The 13,983-nt window shown below is 44.1% G+C and overlaps 1 protein-coding gene across 12 annotated transcripts in view; it reads right to left on the bottom strand.

Annotated features, from left to right (window-relative positions):
- LIMCH1 (LIM and calponin homology domains 1) overlaps positions 1–13,983 on the bottom strand; it is a 207,474-nt gene that overhangs the window by 38,738 nt on the left and 154,753 nt on the right. For 7 of the 12 annotated variants that reach the window (XM_087875471.1, XM_087875473.1, XM_060694859.2 and 4 more), the window contains 3 exons: positions 11,491–11,799; positions 7,687–7,932; positions 5,613–5,648 (listed from right to left, as the gene is read on the bottom strand). The exons of 1 other annotated variant lie outside the window; for it this stretch is intronic. In XM_087875471.1, coding sequence (XP_087731597.1) covers positions 5,613–5,648; positions 7,687–7,932; positions 11,491–11,799 — 591 coding nt within the window. The remainder of the gene's footprint in view (positions 1–5,612; positions 5,649–7,686; positions 7,933–11,490; positions 11,800–13,983) is intronic. 4 more of the 12 variants (XM_087875470.1, XM_087875477.1, XM_087875476.1 and 1 more) reach the window with 2 other exon arrangements.

The following is a 13,983-nucleotide window of genomic DNA, read 5'->3' as shown; positions in this document are numbered from 1 at the left end:
CCAAGCGATGGGATACATTGAATTAAATCTTTTTGTTAGGATGCTTGTAGAAGTTTCCGTTCTAGACACTAGCAGGAGCTGGTGCATTAAAATACCAGCCCCATTAATCTTTCCTGTCGATGCCTATTTAATAATCAAGGTCCTTAGCTCCTTCTTTCTATCTAAAAACTTTATTAAATAAAAATACCCATTTCGCTGTAAAGAGGAAACCAGCTATAAAGAAAACAGCCTCAAAAAAATATATATATCAATGCCTGTTAAGCATCCATATTCAATAACGATTGGGGTTTTTTTTTCTAAACAACTTACATGTCATCTGCATCAGGAATTCAATTGATTAATTGATACATCAATGACAGACTTTGTCTATAGTAGTGCATGTCAATTACAGCCACAGAAACAGGATACAAAAAAAAAGACACCAAGAAATAAATAGAAGGATGGAAATACAAATTATAGAAGTCATTCCTCTACCTTTTCTTCTAACAAAATTTTAGCTGTACAAAATATATGATATAATGGCATCCCATTTTTTACCCAACTAAATATTGTGGGGAGAAAGAAAGAGCTGTAAGATTGCTATTTTGGACTGGTTGAAGTGACATGGCCTTGTGTTAGGAAATGACTATCATCTAACTTGTTGGGTTGGCCATATATAAACCATCAATGTAGCTTTAAGACTGCTGTATTGCATCATATTGTGTCCTGATTGGTTAGCTCTGTAGCCAATCTCCTTAAGAGGGAGCTAGAAACATGGTTTGTTTTTTTTCTTTGCTGTTCTTGCTCTCTGATATCTCTGTATGCTACTATTTGCAAATCCAGAAGAACTGTTTATTGTGAATGACTATGACAACTGGTAAGAAAACTTTGTTATTGGATTATCCCTGGACTGTCGTTTTGATTATCTCCTGCTTTATACGTGTATGACCTGGACTGTTTATTGGACTGTGCCTTACTATTTCTGAAAGTAAACACAACTCAGTGTATCTGTGTGTTGACTGTATTTATTCGTAACTACTCTCAATCGCTTTCATGTACACACCCTTGCTACTCTAAAAATCCTGTGGAATGGGTTATGCAGTTACTCTAACTAATCTGCCATACTTAAGTCAGTTTTGACCAAAAATACAGGTAAAGTACAAGTAAATCCTTGACTTATGACCACAATTGAGCCCCAGATTTCTGTTGCTAAGGGAGACAGTTGTTAAGTGGGCTTTGCCCCATTTTACGACCTTCCTTGCCACTGTTAAGTGAATCACTGCAATCCAGTGCTGAAATACTGCACAGTTTGCCACCGGTTCGCTACCGGCGCATGTGCAGTGCGTGCCAAATGCACACACATGCTTGCACAGTGCGCGCCAAATGTGCACTTCATGCGGAAAAAGGAGGCTTAAGAAGGTAAGTAGAACAGCGAGGGGCAGAACAGATGTGCTGCGTGATTTAGATTCACTATAAATCACGCGGTACAGCTGATCATCGGAAATACCGGTTCGGATGAAACTAGCTTTTTTTAATTACCAATTCGCCCAAACGGGTGCGAACCGGTAGCATTTCAACCCTGCTGCAGTCGTTAAGTCAGTAAAACCGTTGTTAAGCAAATCTGGCTTCGCCATCAATATTGCTTGTACGGAGGTCGCAAAAGGGGATCGCGTGACCCCGGGGACACTGCAACCGTCATAAATACGAAGCAGTTGCCAGGTGTCTGAATTTTGATCACACGACCATGAGAATGCTGCAACGGTCATAAGTGTGAAAAACGGTCGTAAGTCAAATTTTTCAGCGCCGTCGTAGCTTCAAACGGTCACTAAATGAAACTGTTGTAAATCGAGGGCTACTTGTATTATAGCATCTGGAAAGTAACATGTGAAAAGACTGCCTCTAATTTCAGTCACTTTCCAGAAAAGTTTTATTTCCATCGAATTCTTAAGTCATACGTACTGCACTTCATTAGATCAAACGGCAGACTTTTAAAATCACTGGATTTAATGAAAAAAATTGCCAATTACCTCTAATAAACTCTTATGATATTACAAATCTGCAGACGTGCGCTTTTCTCAAAGTCAGCGTTAAATATGTCCATTGGTCTCCTAATGAAACTCAGCACAAAATCAGAATAGAGACCATGAACAAAATTAAGAATGGTTTCAATTTAAAAAAAAAAAAGATTTTTGGAGACAGACTAAAAGGACGATTATCATTTTCTTGCTTCCAGTCAGCATGGATATCTGCCACAATTATTTATTTAACATTCCAGTTCAGGGGGAAAAAAAAACCCAGTTATTTTTAAAATGTGATTCCAATGCAAAAATGTAAGCATTATAAGTGGCTTTTGATGTGGAAATGCACAAAAAGGGCTTGTCTCTATAAAACTATTTTGGGGTTTGGCTACAGGACGGAGCTAAACTGCTTTAAGAAAAATAATTCTTTTTAAGGAATTGGTCTTATTAGCAGGAAAAAAGAAATCTTAGGCTAGAAAGCTACGTAGCGATGATTCCGTCTTCATGATAAGAAATCATGATAAGAAATCATGAACTTAAATCAGCATAAAATTAATACCAATGTAAAATCAATCCGTTTCTGACGTATCCAAACAGATTTGCTGTTTAGTAAGTTCGGATAGCAATTATTTTACAAGATGTAGGTAAGTGTTATTCCTCCATGTGCATTTTCCAGGAGAAGAAGAATTATTTTTAAAAAATGATTCTTATCATTTTAGTATTGGATATTCATTCTTGCTTTGAATGTCTTTGCTAAAAAGAATGTATTTGCCCGTCAGAATTTCTGGTGCTGCCTGAATAAATATACAGAGAAATATAGGTAATCCTTGACTTACAACAGTTTGTTAGAAGTTGCAACGGCACTAAAAAAGTGACTTATGACCGTTTTTCACACTTATGACCAGAGGTGGGTTTCAGCAGGTTCTGACCAGTTCTGGAGAACCGGTAGTAGAAATTTTGAGTAGTTCAGAGAATTGGTAGTAAAAATTCTGACTGGCCTAGCCCCCATCTATTCTCTGCCTCCGGAGTCCCAGCTGATTGGGAGGAAATGGGGATTTTGCAGTATTGTTCCCCTGGAGTGGGGTGGGAATGGAGATTTTACAGTATCCTTCCCCTGCCACGCCCACCAAAGCCACACCCACAGAACCGGTAGTAAAAGTTTTTGAAATCTACCACTGCTTATGATTCGCTTAACGATTGTAGGAAGGAAGGTCGTAAAATTGGGCCAAAAGAGTCACTTGACAAATTTCTCACTTAGCAACATAAATTCTGTGGCTGTAAGGCGAGGACTACCTGTATATAACTGTATCTTACCAAATATGGATAATCAAAAGGCCAAAAATCCAAGACGGATGAGGTGATGGATCAGATTATGTTGTCCATTTCTACTCCACGCCTGATTTCTGTCAAACTATGAGGGTTCTCCATGAAGGGAACCAGACCGTGGATTCTTGAATTACAGCTATGAAATATCTTAGTTTTTTTAAAAAAAATTGATTTATATGCCGCCCTTCTCCGGAGACTCAGGACGGCTTACAATGCGTTAAGCAATAGCCTTCATACTTTTGTATATTTTTATACAAAGTCAGCTTATTGCCCCCACAAACTGGGTCCTCATTTCACCTACCTTAGAAAGGATGGAAGGCTGAGTCAACCTTGAGCCTGGCGAGATTCGAACTTACTAATTGCAGACAGCTGGAGTTAAATTACAATGCATTAGTCTGCTGAGCTATCCAGACCATGTGAATGTATTGTTTTGGATATTAACCACAAAAATTAAATTGGTGGACAAAATAGAATAAACAGAGTTGGGAGGGACTTTGGAGGTCTTCTAGTCCAACCCCCTGCTTAGGCAGGAAACCCTATACCGTTTCATACCAATGCTTGTTCAATCTTTTCTTTAAAAAACTCCAGTGTTGGAGCACCCACAACTTCTGGAGGCAAGTGGTTCCACTGATTAATTGTTCTCACTATCAGGAAATTCTTCCTTAGTTCTAGGTTGCTTCTCTCCTTGATGAGTTTCCATCCGTTGCTTCTTGTCCTGCCTTCAAGGTGCTTTGGAGAATAGCTTGACCCCCTCTTCTTTGGGGCAGCTCCTCAGATTACAGATCAACAGAGTTAGAAGGGCCCTTGTAGGTCATCTAGTCCAACCCCCCACCCCCGCCCAAGCAGGAGACCCTGCCTACACCATTTCTAGATATTGATCCAAATATTCTAGATATTGGAACACTGCTATCGTGTCACCTTAAAAATGGGTTTCATTTATCCTCACAATTATGGCCCATTGACGAAGGCAGAAAAAGTAGACTTTTAAGGATTTCCCGCCCATCGTTTCCGTCAATTGCTTGACGGAAGAAGGTAGTATCTCAACACTCTACGTTTTAGTCATTTAAGAGAAAACCCTGAAAACTCATGGGAAAAAGAAAGCAAGAAACAAGACCCTGGTGGCGCAGCAGACTAAAGCACTGTGATTAACATCCAGCTGTCTGCAATTACTGCAAGTTCAATTCTCACCAGGCTCAAGGTTGACTCAGCCTTCCATCCTTTCTAAGGTAGATGAAATGAGGACTCGGATGGTTGGGGCAATAAGCTGACTTTGTATAAATATACAAAAGTATGAAGGCTATTGCTTAACGCATTGTAAGCCGCCCTGAGTCTCCGGAGAAGGGCGGCATATAAATCAAATTTTAAAAAAAAGAAAAAAAAAAAGAAATGAAGACTCTTGATCACGGGTGAGTTGCTGCGGGTTCGCGAGAACCTCTAGCTAAGATTCTGTGCAGTTTGGAGAACCCTGAAATCCCACTCCTGGCTGGGCCCGCTCACCCCTCCCCTCCCAGGAGTCCCCACATGGCCCGTTTTGGATGTAAGTGCAGGGCGCACGCGGAGGCTCGGGGAGGGTGAAAAATGGGCCTCCCGGAAGTTCAGGGAGGCCGGAAACGGGCCTGTTTCTGGACTCCAGAGGGCCTCCGGAGCCTGGGGAGGCCGTTTTTGCTCTCCCGGAGGCTCAAAGAAAGCCTCCGGAGCCTGGGGGGGCAAAAATGCCCCCTTTGGCATGGTGCAGGAGGCTGACTAGGCCACACCCACCCAGCAACCAGGCAGAGAACCTCTTGCTAAAATTTTTTAAAGCCCACCTCTGCTCTTGATGACACTTGCTTGGATTTTTTTTTTTTTTTACAGAGCTCCGTTTTTTTAAATTTTTTGGATATCAACCAGCTGGGATCGATAAACTCCTTCCTTCCAATGTTGGCAAGCCTTCTCCTAAACTTTCTGCTTAACAATCTTCTCAATCTCAGTTATCCAAACCTTCCACCATTATAATTCTATCTCCTTTTAATCATCACAGACACCCCCCCACCCCCAGATCTTAAAAACAGAATCGCATCATGAATTAGCAAAAATTCGCTTTCCCAGCCATGGAGGCTTTCTGGGAAAGTTGGGATTTTAATGCCACAGCGAAACGTATAGACGTCAAAGCACATGTATTTTCCATCAGCGCTGCAGAAGGACAAGGAAAAGCATCGAAGTGAATCAGCTGCAATTTAAGTTAGTAGGAAGTACAGAAAGCATGCAGCTCGAGCGGTTTTAAGGATCCAACGTTCGCACACGACAACTTACTCTGTATCATCAGACACAGGGGTTCTGCAGCCGGATCTATAAAATCAAATATAAAGTTAGAAATGCTGGGCCGGGATCGTAACGAAGGTTTCAAATGCACTGGCTTGCAGGGAAACGCGATCGCTTTTCCATCTGAAATAAAAAGTTTTAGAAGGCAGGGGAAACTGACAAGAGCATTCCCCTTGCAGAAAACCACACACGAAATAAAACTTTCATTCTGTCACTCCGTAGAATTTTAAGAAGTTTTTTTTTAATCAATATTTAGAATTCGGAATTATCCCGTTAGCAAGTCACAGTGTGAAAGTGAAGAGAGAAAGCAATTCCTAACAGAAGAACTGATAAAATAACAGTAATAATAATAATAATATACGGGTAGTCCTCGACGTACGACCGCTATGGAGCCCAATATTTCGGCTGCTAAGCCAAACATTTGTTAAGTGAACTCTGCCCCATTTTTCTTGCACAGTTGTTAAGTGAATCACTGTCGTTGTTTTCGTAACACGGTTGTTAAGTGAGTCTGGCCTCCCCATTGACTTTGCTTGTCAATGGGGAGGCTGCAACTGTCACAAATACAAGTCAGTTGCCGAGCGTCTGAATTTTGATCACATGATTATGGGGCTGCTGCAACGGTGGTAATTATGAAAAATGGCCATTAAGTCCCTTTTTCCCATTGTAACATTAAACGGTCACGAAATGAACGGTTGAAAATCGAGGACTACCGGTATGGTTGAGATCAGCCACACGCATGCAGTTACGACACGTGTCTTTGAATATTAGTAGCTCGGGATGGTAGTTATGTTGTCGGTTTGAGCTCCGAGCTTGGCGATTCGGTTGCAAACGCTTCGTCCACATTCGAGGAGACGTCGTCGGTGCGTTTTGAATTGTGCTTGTCTGGAGGAGCCCTGTGTCAGTGTATGAGAGTTCATGAATTGGAATAGACATGGTAACAGGTCAGCCAATGGGGACTGTTTGGTGACGCAGATGGCTCAGAGCCTGGGCGTGGCTTAAATTCACTGATCTGCGTATATATGAGTGCTTCTGTGATTCTATGGCTTCTGTGATTATATTGATTCTGTACTTCTGGATTCTGAGTTCTGGTTCTGGCTTCTGCTGTATGGTATTGTATATAAAGAAGTTTCTCATGTAAATGAATCCTGCTGAATTCTTTACTTGTGTGCTAGTTAAATTGCTGCAAACTCTAACACCCTGGCCATCCGAACAAGAACGCCAGCACTAATTTACATTCACACAGACAGTACTTAAAACCAAGGCCTACTGACGCAGCAACTACAGCCAGCCAATCATACAACCCGAAATCAGACCAGAATTCAGCAAGGTGTTTAAAGGCCAGTGGTCCACCCCAGACGACCACAATCCAAAGCACACTGACAACGTCTCCTCGAATGGGGACAAAACGTTTGCAAACAAATCGCCAAGCTCGGAGCTCAAACCAACAATAGAGCAATAGCACTTGGCACTTAAGACTTATATACCGCTTCACGGTGTTTTACAGCCCTTTGTAAGCGGTTTACAGAGTCAGCCTCTGGCCCCCAACAATCTGGGTCCTTATTTGACCCACCTCAGAAGGATGGAAGGCTGAGTCAACCTTGAGCCGGTTAGGATCGAACTGCCAAATTGCGGTCAGTCAGCAGTCAGCAGAAGTAGCCTGCAGTTCTGCATTCTAACCACTGCACCACCACAGCTCTGTACATAGTTACTACACAGGTCGTAACGTGACAATTAATGTGGGTCAACGCCTTTACCCTGTAGCGCATCGGATGCTGCAAATGAGAACGGCGCGTTCTATTTCTGCAAGATTATATGTAATTTATAAGCTGCGATTAGCAGACTTCCGATCTCCAGAGAAAACCGCAGCGATTTACGTTGACGGCAAAGTTCTCGAGAACACGATCACACAGCCCAACTGCCATAGATTTAGTAACAACAAAGGCTCATTACTGTCACGCATGCATATTAATGTGCAACGCAATGCATCAGGCAGCCTGCACAACACACTTTATAGGAGAGGATCGGGGACATTAGGGTGCAAGGTCTGAACTGAACGACGGCTCACATTTGCAAAGGGTCAGCTTGTAGGGTGGCAAGTTGTATGGTATTTATTTCCAGATGTTTCTGCTTCTCTGGTGGGATTACACGGGTCCCCGATATTTTCTTGTCAACAACAGAACGTGCGTCCTCTTGTGCTAAACCTGTCGCGCTACGTCTCATGTGTTCCGGTGTGTACGCGGGCTGCGTTGCGAGGCTTTGAGGGATCTCCCCGCAAAACTGTTCGGCTCCCACCGAAACTGTCGCGAGGACGCTTAAAAGAAGAATCCATTTTTAGTTGGCAGTGGGATACAGGGCGGATCAGTCAATCACCCCTCTCCAACCCAAGGAGCCCAGGACGGAGTTTATGTCCCAAGGCATGCATTAAAATCACAATGAAAAGGCAGTATTTTTCAGCATTTGTCGTTCTGAGCGCCACCCAGGCAGACGAGAGACGGTGAATGGAGGTTTTGCACTAGACCGGCACCCACAAATTATATCTTGGCTTTAATTAAAGGAATACTTGTTTTAAGGGATACATTAGGGGTGGCCAGCGTATCATCGAGACCATAAATGGCACAGGGGAAGAAAAAACAAAAAAGACTCGTATCATCCAAAGATAGAAACAAGAGCGAACGAACAATTTCTACGTCAATGGATTCCATCTGCACCTCCGTTTTGCCTGTCAGCGCTGTGGCTGTGTAGCCCTTTAGCAGATTATAAGAAATATAACCACCATGGCAGGCGGTTTTGTTTTCCAAGTAATTTGTACTGGAAGAAAAATTTCTCATATCTTTGGTAATTTGACGTGTAGAAGGTTGTCAAAGATGCAGAACCCCCTGCTCAGGCAGGAAACCCTGTACCAGTCATGGCGAACCTTTTTGGCACCGAGTGTTTTTGGTACTCTCTCTCTGAGCTTGGTGGTTTTCTTACAGATGTTTTACGACCCAACTAGGTAACATCATCAGTGCTAGAAGGGAGTGGGGTTTGCAGAGAGAAGGAGAAAGACTGTGGGGTCCTTGGTGCTCTCTGAGCTTCGTGGTTTTTGTTAGGAAATGATTTTACCTAACTTGTTGGGTTGGCCATATATAAACCACCAATGTAGCTTTAAGACTGCTGTATTGCATCATACTGTGTCCTGATTGGTTAGTTCTGTAGCCAATGTCCTTAAGAGGGAGCTAGAAACCTGGTTTGTTCCCCTTTACTGACTCTTTGCTTAATATCTTTACTGTCTTTGCTGTGTTTGCTACTGTTTGCAACTGTTTATCATGTATGACTACAACAACTGGTAAGAAGACTTTGTTATTGGATTATCCCTGGACTATTGTTTAACCATCTACTGCTTTATACGTGTATGACCTGGACTGTTTATTGGACTGTGCCTTATTATTATTTCCTGAAAGTAAACACAACTCGGTGTATCTGTGTAGTGGCTGTGTTATTTCCTAACTACTCTCAATCGCTTTTCATGTGCACACCCTTGCCACTCAAGGGTTGCTCTGTGAATTCCTCAACAGTTTTCTTGCAGACATTTCAGGACCCATCTAGGCAACATCATCAGTACTAAAAGAGAACCCCAGAAGGAAACACCGTTCTGTTCTAGCACTGATGTTACCTAGTTTGGGTGATGAAATGTTTATAAGAAAATGATCTGTCCCCGTCCACACACACACACAAACACAGCCAGCCGAGGGTTAAGAAAGTACTTGGCACGCACACAGGTCGTTATCTCAAACTTGGCAGCAATATAATCACTGTCTGCCAAGAGCTTTTACTGCAACAGATAACATAAAATTACATACGCATTGCAAATAGTCCAGCAAAACAATATCCCTTTCGGCAGCTTCAGACGTTGTTCAAGTGACTAGCCAAAGTTCATTTTTGTTCATCACGGAGTTTTACCAGCCACCACCCTCTCTTATATAGTCTCTGGGGTGTGGTCCAGTGACTCAGTTCTAATCCCTAGCACGCCTCCTTAGCTGCTGCAACCGTTTATCACGCCTTCGTTGGCATGCATCCAGGAATGACGGCTCTCCTTCGCTCTCATCCGAGACACCTGGCTCCTGGCTAATCTCCTCTCCCTCGGCCGGCACCTGAGACAGTGCCAGAGGGGAGGGGCCTGGAGAGGAAGGCCTGGCTGACTCCTCTTCCTCATGGCAGAAGCTGGGACAAGGAACGGGAGCTCACCCCGTTACGCGACACTAGGGATTCGAACCACTGAACTGCCGACCTTTCGATCGACAAGCTCAGCATCTTAGCCGCTGAGCCATCGCATTCCCTCATGATAGGACTCGCCAAATTCCTGTTAGGACGGGGGTCCTCAACCCCTGGTCCGCCCACGGCATGCCAGAAACTGGGCTGCACAAATAAACGAAACCCCATTCGCAGGATGAAAGGAGCACGTGAAACTACGCCCCCACCGTTTCGTGGAAAAACCTTTCTCCACGGAACAGGTCCCTGGTGCCCCAAAGGTTGGGGGGGGCCTCCCTTTTAGGCAATCCCCAGTATAATAAACAATTAAATAAGTAGACCCATATAACATTCATAATGACATTCATTATACTTAGTCTCTACGGTGTCATACTCAATTTCATTGAGGGCTTGTGTTTGACCTTGGAGGGCCGGGGAGCTCAACATCAATAGTGTCGGGGAGCGCCTGTGGTGGCCCGAGCGCTCTGCCAGGGAAAATGGGCTCCCGAGCTCCATTTTCGGCTGTAACAGTGTCCTGCAACCCTCTGCCAGCGAAAACAGAGCTCGGGAGAGCTGCACGCGGCCCTCGCAAGATCCGTTTTCGCTGCCAGAGGCACCACGGGCCGGTCCTTTGTTGTTCCCAGGCCAGATCTAAGCACCCCGCGGGCCGGATCCGGTCCGTGAGTTTGACATCCCTGCTTTACAGTATCCTGCAAAATTTCTTTGGGGAAATGGAGTTCCGACGCAAAACCCAAGCCAGCCAAATGAGGCTAACGACAACTCTCTCTTTCTTTTGCTCTTCTGCGCAACACCATAAGCAAACGAATACCAAGGTGTGAGTACAACTATATGTTTTCCTCATCTTACAGCCTGACACGCAAACCTGCAGGAGATCAGCTGCTAGCGTAAAGGTTTAGGAAAACTGAGTTAAACGTGATCATTTCTCCGCATGTCTCGTCTTCTTAAACTTTTATCATACTGGTTATCTTCTGTTAGAACAGGGGTATCAAATTCAATTTCATTGAGGGCTGCATCAGGGCTGTGGTTGACATTGGGGGGCCGGGTGGGTGTGGCCGACTGTGCGGGCATGGCCAGCTTGATGCCACTCACTGGGCGTGGCCAGCTGGGTGGGTGTGGCTAGCTCGGTGGGTGTGACCAGCTTGACATCACTCCCCAAGCCGCTGGCATGTTTCCTCTTTGCATTGAGTAGACCGGGCTGAAGCGATGCGGGCCAGCCCCTTACATATTCCAGGATGGCCCCATGGGCCTGATCTGACCACATCACAGGCCGGATCTGGCCTGCGGGCTTTGAGTTTGACACCCCTGTGCTAGAATATGATGGCACCAGATTGGTTTTGATTGACCTCTCCTCAGCGGTGAAATCCACTTACCTTTGCTACCAGCTCGGGAACGGGAGCGCGTGGGAGTACGTGCACTCTATGCACGCGCGCACCTCTTCTGCGCATGCACAGATGGTAAAAAATGGGACGTAATGACGGCGCTACGGGTTCGCGCGAACCGAATAGATCCAGTTGGATTTCACCGCTGCCTCCCCTCCCCTCATGTTAAATTCATCCTTTCCGCTTAAGCAATAACCCTCAAACCTTTTCATGCAAAGTAGGCATAAGAAGTTCACAATAACCTTTCTGGCTTTTCTGCTTTTGGCTGAACATTTGGCTCTCTCTGACCAACCATATTTCTTTGGCGTTTCAATGGAGCATTACAAGTCGCTAAACGGTTAGCTGGGATAAGAGGACTAATCGGTTTAGGAAAAGTCCCGAATCTTCTAACCATCATATCATCTCTTTCAAGATCTGGGAAGCGGTCATCCGATTCTTCTTCGCTATTGTCTTGCCACTCACTCAGACCGCTGGACCATTGCCGCTGAGCATCAGCGCAAACATCCCGGACTGATGACTTATAACCATCTGAATCGGGCAACGATATTTCGCTAATGTAGGAAAGCAGGAGACAGAGAGAGAGAGAGAGAGGAGGAGGAGAAATAATGAAAGCCACATGGAAAGGGCGAAAGAGGAATCTTGACTTATCTTTCACAAGGAACATCACAGCTTCTTAAAAGTAGCCTCAAAAGAAGATTTACACCCAACATCCAAAGATTTAAATAATGGGAAACTTAGCCAATGTGAATATTTTGCATTCTACGTCACCCAGAAAAAGAAGATTAAAAAAACCCACAATGGCATGGATCACTTTTAAGATCTACACTTCAAAGGTTTCCTGAATGAAAAGCAGATATTTTCTTGAACCGATGGCTTTCAAAAGAGGGTTGAAATTTTGTACTGTTCTGCCAGTAATGAAAGAAATGCATATATATGTATGTATGTATGTATGTATGTATGTATGTATGTATGTATATAATGTCAACTCGCAAAGCATCCCTGGCCTGCTCTCGAGTTGCCATAGGCAAAGGGGACGGGAAACCGACGAAGCAGCCTGCAGCCAAAGACAGGAGTGCATTCCAGACATATATTTTTCAAGGCTGTCTTCCAGGGTTACCCACAACGGCCGGAGGGGAGTAGTCTCTACAACCCACGAAATTGCTCCGTTGGCAAATGTGATTCATGACACACCCGGGAGGGGGGGGCAACAGGGTCATGATTAGGGCTGGAAATTATGTGAGGTCAGAGTTGGTTCACTTGGAAGGTGCCAACATGAAGCTCCTAATAAATAACTGGATTTCTTTGGAAGCTTGGCTCGAGACTCATGATTTAATTAGGGCATCCGTCTGGACCCTAACATATAGCTCCTCCCTATATATATTTGGGAAGCTCCTCCCATTTTGGGCAGTCAATTTCCATCACTGGTCCACAATGCATGGACCTCTGCTTAGGACTTCTTGGGTGCCCTCACTTTGTGTCCTGCAAAGCCATTGCGCGAGGCCATTTCGGAGGACTGAAAATGTTCCTAAGTGGTTTTCTATGGAGATTCTCAGTCATCCAGGTCCCAAAGGGCTTTATTGGTGTTTTCTTGAAAACCTTTCGCTTCTCATCCAAGAAGCTTCTTCACTTCTTGAGCAAAGAAGCTTCTTGGATGAGAAGCGAAAGGTTTTCAAAGAAACACCCACCCACTACCCGATAAAGTCCAATTGCCTTTTGAAAAATCACCTTTGGGACTTCCTTTCTTTTTCAGCTTTCTTTCTTTCTTCTTTCTTTCTTTCTTTCTTTCTTTCTTTCTTTCTTTCTTTCTTTCTTTCTTTCTTTCTTTCTTTCTTTCTTTCTTTCTTCCTTCCTTCCTTCCTTCCTTCCTTCCTTCCTTCCTTCCTTCCTTCCTTCCCTTCCTCGCTCCCTTCTTCCTTTCCTTTCCTTTCCTTTCCTTTCCTTTCCTTTCCTTTCCTTTCCTTTCCTTTCCTTTCCTTTCCTTTCCTTTCCTTTCCTTTCCTTTCCTTTCCTTTCCTTTCCTTTCCTTTCCTTTCCTTTCCTTTCCTTTCCTTTCCTTTCCTTCCCTTCCCTTCCCTTCCCTTCCCTTCCCTTCCCTTCCCTTCCCTTCCCTTCCCTTCCCTTCCCTTCCCTTCCCTTCCCTTCCCTTCCCTTCCCTTCCCTTCCCTTCTTGTATTTAGCATATTCATTTATTGACTCAATGCATTTACTACAGTGGTGAACTGTAAAATTTGTTACTACTGGTTCTGTGGGCGTGGCTTGGTGGAGGGTAATGTGACTGAATGGGCGTGGCCAACTTTTTTTTTTTTTAACTTTTAAAACCATTTTTACTACAACTTCTTCGGCCGAAGAGGTTGTAAAAAAAATGCTTTTAAAAGCCTCTGACGATCCCAGCTGAGTTGCCTGATCATCAGAGGCTTTTTTTTTTCTTTTAAAAACATTTTTTCTACAACCTCTTTGGCCGAAGAGGTTGTAAAAAAAAAAATGCTTATAAAAGCCTCTGATGATCCCAGCTGAGCTACGCAATCGTCAGAGGCTTTTTAAAAACTTTTAAAAGCATTTTTTCGGCTGAAGAGGTTGTAGAAAAAAATGCTTTTTTTAAAAAAAAAAGCCTCTGATGATTGCGTGGCTGAACTGGGCATGGGGGGGGGCAGAGATTTTTGCTACCGGTTCTCCGAACCACCTGCCGCCATCGCTACCGGATCGGGCGATCCGGTCCGAACCGGGAGCATTTCACC

Source organism: Pantherophis guttatus, chromosome 8 (genome assembly GCF_059756535.1).
Source record: "Pantherophis guttatus breed Tessera chromosome 8, ASM5975653v1, whole genome shotgun sequence".
In the NCBI taxonomy this organism is placed as follows: domain Eukaryota; kingdom Metazoa; phylum Chordata; class Lepidosauria; order Squamata; family Colubridae; genus Pantherophis; species Pantherophis guttatus.
The sequence above is the reverse complement of the archived record's forward strand: the minus strand, read 5'-3'. Positions and strand labels throughout refer to the sequence as shown.